This window comes from Neodiprion lecontei, chromosome 1, assembly GCF_021901455.1.
Source record: "Neodiprion lecontei isolate iyNeoLeco1 chromosome 1, iyNeoLeco1.1, whole genome shotgun sequence".
Classification (NCBI taxonomy): domain Eukaryota; kingdom Metazoa; phylum Arthropoda; class Insecta; order Hymenoptera; family Diprionidae; genus Neodiprion; species Neodiprion lecontei.
In genome coordinates, this window is record NC_060260.1 from 11,513,257 (window position 1) to 11,519,343 (window position 6,087).

The window sequence follows — 6,087 nt, forward strand, 5'->3', positions numbered from 1 at the left end:
CCATGTAAAAAATGTCAATATTTCTGTAATATGACATTATAAAAGTACAAAGCACACAGTACTCATAATTCGTTACTCTGTACATATTATACCCACGTATGAACAAATAAATATGTTCATATGAGTACATACCTACGCATACAGGGTGTTCCAAAAATTTCATCGACGACCGAATAACTCGAAAACATCAAGTCGTTGAAAAAAAAAGGTGGGTATTAATGTTGTACGATTTTTCCCTAGCTACCCAGTGGTGACCTTTGCTTTGACCTTTCCAAGGACCTTCGAGGTCGTTTCAAGGTCAAGGCAATTTTTTCAAATGGGTGAGAGAGAGAAATTTTGTGTTGAGCTAATACCCGAGGGAAAGCGAAAAATTATTATTGGCTGAGCATGAATAGGGAAATAGTTTCGTTATAATGCCTGTTTAACTTAAGTTGAATCACGCAATAAGCTATATATGCGGGTGGTCCTCTTATCGTCGGTCCCAAGTCTTCCAAATTTTCCGCTCGAGTCGGGGCGTTACAATCGAGTAAAACTGGCGAGTGGGAGTTGCGCGCCCAGTTTTGAGCAGCAAAGCTCACATTTCACCTAAGTTCTGGTGATCAAAGCTGCTCTGCATGCGAAGCCAAAAATATTGACGTTATAGGAATTGTTTGACATTTTATACTGCGGATAGTTATTTTAGTTAAAGAAATTGTTCGATATTTTACTCTGCGAACAGTTGTCAGAAAAAAATGGCAGATCTTCGACTTTGGTAAGTACATTGTTCGTTGTCGCCTTTGGACAAGATGTGTCGGTTAGACGTTTACAGAATCTTGAAAATCGTTCAATGCGTCAATTAAAATTAAACCGTCATGGCATCAAATTTCGGGAGTACATCACCACGCCTAAAAAAGTTCGAGACCGTTGTATCAGACAAACTTTAGAACATTCCAAGGAGTTTGGACGTCACGCTTGTCTGTGTGATGGCTGGATTAATTTTCGTAAAAACAAAACCCTAGAAAATTGACGCAAGATAATATTACCTCGATTTATTAATTTTTATCAGAATATTTATCATCGGTTTATCACGTTCTTAACGTCATACGACCTTAAGGGGATCTCGTCACCACCCTTTGCCGATAAATGTTTGCAAAGCCAACAAGTGCGGGCTGCGACTCTACAATAAACACAAAATGACATTGACGGGATTAGTTTGAATGTTGTGATTTCAGGCCAAATTATTTTTTGTTGTCTATTTTGATTCTCATATGGTTACATGGTACTTAATCCTTCCACAATGTACGGCAATTGTTTCCGAAGAGCCAAGGTGAAATGACGGTGAAGCAGCTCCGGTTTCAAAATATTAGACAGGCTGTTGCTTGGAATTGTAAAAAAAAAAAACCACATAATTGAAAAGCAAACTCATTCGAAACCATTTCATCACAAACGAAGGTATTTTGTACAAAAGTAAAATAGGCGTCGGTCAATTCCGATAAGCATTGTGGTTTGGACTCGTTGCTGATTTTTTAAAAATGTACCAGACCTTGAAATTTATCTAGTCGAGATTATTTGGTTTGTATGAGGTCGCTAAAAACATGCTTCACCGAAAAATATTACCGCTCTTCACTCCTTTCGAATTGCCCATCACTTTAAAATGTACTTCCTACTATACAGTTACCATTTTGGTCAAGGAGAATATTTTCTTGCAACAAGTACTAAAATTGAGAATAAGGAAAATGAGTATCGATATTACGAATGTTTGGTAAACCTGACGTCCATAAAATTGGGTGGTTCGTTTTTGATAACAGAAAAACACAGAGACGTGAACTTGAGCACTAAAATTTCTGTCTCTCATCGATCCGTCTGCAACGCATCCATATTAAAATTCTTCACCAATTCTGTGGTAAAACCTTTTCATCAATCCTGTCACTAATACAGTCACGCTTCAATCGTATCTTTGGGTTGGTTTCTTCAAACAAGTAGTTGAAGCCATTTCACGTGCCGTTGTTTATTTCTTACCACAACGTCGAGATGTTACTTATATTTTCAGGGAGCTAAAGGAACAGATGATCTATGGATCGATCAAGGATTTTATGGCTGAGATCGCAAGCATCAATGATGTTCGGCAGGAAATGAACTTGCGGCAGTTCTTCGGATGTATTCAGGTAATCTTTCACGGTTTTACGTGCCTACCACTCACTGCCCTGAAATATTGCCAGCTTACTACCAACTTATAACAAATTGAAAATGATGCTTGATATCACTTCTGTTTTCGGTTGTTTATCTGTGCCGGTAAAGAAAAAAAAAAAAGTGCTCGAATGCAAATGAAAGTATAGTTTTAAGTATCGGTTCTTATGTTTAACGGGCGGATCATGCAACAGGATATGGGCTGTTGCGCGCTTGCCGAAATAGAACAAAGAAGAATACGCCTAGCGAAGGAAGTCCACAACATGAGGAATGAGACACTAAAACTTGGAAAGGTTTAATTATTCATTGTTTTAAACATTCATTTATTATTAAACACTTCTTTTCGTTTTACTACCAATAACTTTACATCAACTACAATCATTCGATTATCTACCTAATTTGAATTACTATTTATCTTCGAACTTAGCTGATTATATTCGATTGTATTAGAAAAATTTATTCATTAATGTTCTAGTCGTATTGATTAGTTTTTGCCATTTTAACGACTGAATTATTGTAGGATCTAAAATTTGAGATCAAAAATGGTGAATATAAAAACTTATCACTATACGGCAAGAGAGTCAGACTGCGAGAACAGCTAGAATCTTTAAAGTCTGATCAACAAAAAAAATTGGACGCGAAAAAGGAACTTCTGGAAAAGGTTTGTTGTAGTAGAAATTCATGATAAAAAATTGTATATCCGTCATTTTCTTGCCGAAGGCTGAGTGTGCGAGTGTAGAGTAAATATTTTTTCAATGTAGATAATTTATGATATTGTCAATAACTCATTTCCAGGAAAAAGAAATTTGCAAGGTTCTTGGCTCCAAACCCATTGGAATGGCGGCAGTAATACCTACCGAAACTGACTTGACGAGTTTCAGATTGTACTTGGCCGGAATTGAAGCTGAAAAGGTGAATATTGGATGTGATATTTCAGTCACAGGTGATTTCGGCAATATTTGTCTTTGATTTGTTGCTACAATCGTTCGATTTCATGTCAAAAATACTTGTAAACTCCTTCGTTTCCCAAATTTTGTACCTATTTTGAATTTGGTTTTGTTAACTTCTCGTCTTTCAATTGTAAACGCGCATGGAAGGAGCATTAAAGCATTCCTGAATGGGGCGTCCATAAATTACGTTGTCGAATTTTGAGGCTTTTTAACCCCCCGCCCTTCTTTTCGTCATTATCTGTCAGATTTAAAGATCTCCTCTCCCTCTAAATGAAATGAAAAAAAAAAAATCACCCCGAGTCGCAGCGAGACCGCGCAAATAGAAATTTTTGTTTATTTGTGAACATCGCATTTTGAACTTTCCCCTAGACCTTTAAAACCGATGACGTAATTTATGGACGCCCCCAAAGCGATATCATTGAGACAATGGACGAACCGCGTCTTGTGCCTGAGAAAGATTTTGAAAGCCTAGTTTACAATGGGAAAAATTTGATTCACAACAGCATGATTATGGGAAAAGTAGAACTTTACGATAATTAAAAGAAATTGCTCATAAATTCGAAGCAAGAGGCAGAGAAGAAACGAAACCAGCTGAAAGTTTTGTGGAATTATCTGGACGTGCCGGCTAAACAGCGTGATGAATTTCTGGATAGAAATAAAAGATATACCGCCAGTACGAGAAAAGCTGTGAGTTTTTCTCTCAGACTTTAACCAGCTTCGTTCTTACGTGTCGTCAATTAGCTTGGCCAGCCAATTTTTTGTGAACTTTCAGATCGAGGATGAAATCAAAAGATGCGAGCAACAGAAGAGTGAGATTATTGCAAGTAACGTATCAGATCTGCGCTCCCAAATCGAAGTATTGTGGAAACTATGTCATTTTGAGGAGGAGGACCGTGAAGCGTTCAAACCCTTTCACGATCAAACTTTTACGGAGGATTTGTTGATGCTCCACGAGGAAGAGCTGCAGAGGTTGCACAAATACTACGAAACCAACAGGTTTAATTTTTTTCAATCTTTTCACTATGCGCGACGTAAGAAGAAGATCGGCCGTCGATATGCAGTGGTGATTTTTTTTTCTTCTTTTTTTTCTTTGTAGAAAACTATTTCAACTTGCCGAGGAACAAGACGAAAGGAACCAGGAACTTATTGATCTGGAACAAAGGGCGGAGAGTCCAGATCGTTACTACACTCGACGCGACGAGCGCGATGAGAACGAACAACGCATAGAAGATATTCAGCAGGTATTTATATCAGAAGTAAATTCAATATATTGAATATCGATTTCGAAGACCAAATGCTTTGTACTTTGCACTTGTTTGAAGAAAAGAATGCGATAGAATACATTCGTCGCTCTTCGTTCTTGCTGTTTTCACATTGTGACAAACCTCGCAATGATGTCATCCAGCTGCGACGATAATCTTGTACAATCATATTTTATTGAATTTACAAAAGTGGTCAGTCGGATTTACAGTTCAATTCTTATAAATCCAGGAACTGCTGAATATAGAGAACCAATTAAAATTCTTGGTTGACGATTACGAAACGAAAAATGGGGGACCATGTACAAGAGTCGGAATAAAATTGGTCAAGGCGTTGAGATCTGCTTTGCCAAATGCACTACATGTGGGCTAAAGCTAGAGCAAGCAGTAAGCTAGTATATATTCGTAATTCCGTTAAGAAAATAACTGCGGTACAATATTCATGGAGAACTTTCCTCAAATACATTCGTCTTTATTGATCAAAGTCGGTTTTATCATCTACTTATGTAAATATATTTTCTGCGAATCCTACAGAGCGGAAAAGGGAAATCCAACACCTTTCAATACCTCCCAATAAATCGCCGTCAACGCCTCGCTTGGTATCACGAAGGCTGAAAACAACGTCGACCTTGCGCCTCGCCCCCGCTCCAGGTACTTTACTTTTCATTTTCTCATTACCATGACTCGTTTTCGATTGATGAAAAAAATCGATAGAATTAAGCAACGAACTATTTTCATTTATAATCTCTGTGTACGATAAAATATGCATTTTAAACTTTTGTAATCACGGTACTTTGTTGTTTCTCACTTGAAACTCTGTAATCAATAAATTATTATAAACATATTGCAAAACTCGGTCAGTCAATCATTCTCGAATGAAGACAAACTTTTTTCTTGGATTATCGATGCGCGCGTTTTCAATTCTTGCAACTTCTCCAAAATCTAATCCAACTCACTGTCCGTCGAAAGCAATCGAAATCCGAATTTACCGTTGTTTTTCCGTCCTCTGGTCAACGACGTTGCCGACTCCCAGTGTTTAAACCCAGATACATTATCGAGACGATAAACAGTAAACTTTTCCGAATGATCATGTGTCATTAGAGATAATTGACAGAGTAAATGTCCAAAGTGTATCGTTTGTAAAGTCCAATTCTGGTAATTGATTGTTCGGCCTGCAGCAGCGAGATGTAACAACTATCTGTATGTTTTATTATCTAATCTAAATGTTAGGTTCACGACTCACATTTCATCTTTCAAATCAATAAAAGATCGACATTGCGATAAGTGTGCAAGATATGCGTTCGAATTGCATTGACGTAATGTCCTTCTGTTATACCGTAAGTTTTGATAAATGTAGAGTACGTAACCCAATGAGGATAATTTGAGGAAGAGTTTGGTCAGGGAAAGTCATCGATTGACAAATTGCAACATTATTTTGATATGTTGCAATGTAATTATGTATAATTACGAATGGTCAAGTATTTAATACCTGTTCGGGAATGCGATAAGGTTTCTGATTCTTTTTCTCAAACTTTTTTCTTGGATTATCGATGCGCGCGTTTTCAATTTTTGCAGCTTCTCCGAAATCTAATCCAATTCACTGTTCATCGAAAGCTATCGACATCTGACCATTTGACCGATTTACGGTTTTTTCCCATCCTCTGGTCAACGACGTTGCCGACTTCCGGTGTTTAATCCCAGACACATTCTCG

General features: G+C 37.5%; 1 protein-coding gene across 3 annotated transcripts; it reads left to right on the plus strand.

Moving 5' to 3' along the window:
• The first annotated feature begins 526 nt into the window (after nt 1-526).
• LOC107225893 (protein regulator of cytokinesis 1) lies at nt 527-5,205 on the plus strand. Of its 3 annotated transcripts, none has more exons than XM_046742602.1 (10): nt 527-751; nt 2,030-2,144; nt 2,361-2,459; nt 2,687-2,827; nt 2,962-3,078; nt 3,681-3,803; nt 3,889-4,112; nt 4,213-4,357; nt 4,608-4,770; nt 4,910-5,205. In XM_046742602.1, the coding sequence occupies exons 1-9, from the start codon at nt 732-734 to the stop codon at nt 4,746-4,748; spliced, it is 1,125 nt and encodes a 374-aa protein (XP_046598558.1). In that variant the 5' UTR covers nt 527-731; the 3' UTR covers nt 4,749-4,770; nt 4,910-5,205. The 3 variants fall into 3 exon arrangements, with proteins under 3 accessions (XP_046598558.1, XP_046598566.1, XP_046598556.1); XM_046742610.1 differs by having other exon boundaries at nt 4,608-4,755; XM_046742600.1 differs by having other exon boundaries at nt 4,608-4,762; nt 4,910-5,204.
• The last annotated feature ends 882 nt before the right edge of the window (nt 5,206-6,087 follow it).

Bases quoted from the DNA above. Each gene is read 5' to 3' on its own strand.
- LOC107225893 (XM_046742602.1), top strand. From the start codon at position 732: ATGGCAGATCTTCGACTTTG. The intron at 2,145-2,360 runs GTAATCTTTCAC...ATCATGCAACAG, and splicing joins AGTTCTTCGGATGTATTCAG to GATATGGGCTGTTGCGCGCT. The intron at 2,460-2,686 runs GTTTAATTATTC...GAATTATTGTAG, and splicing joins AGACACTAAAACTTGGAAAG to GATCTAAAATTTGAGATCAA.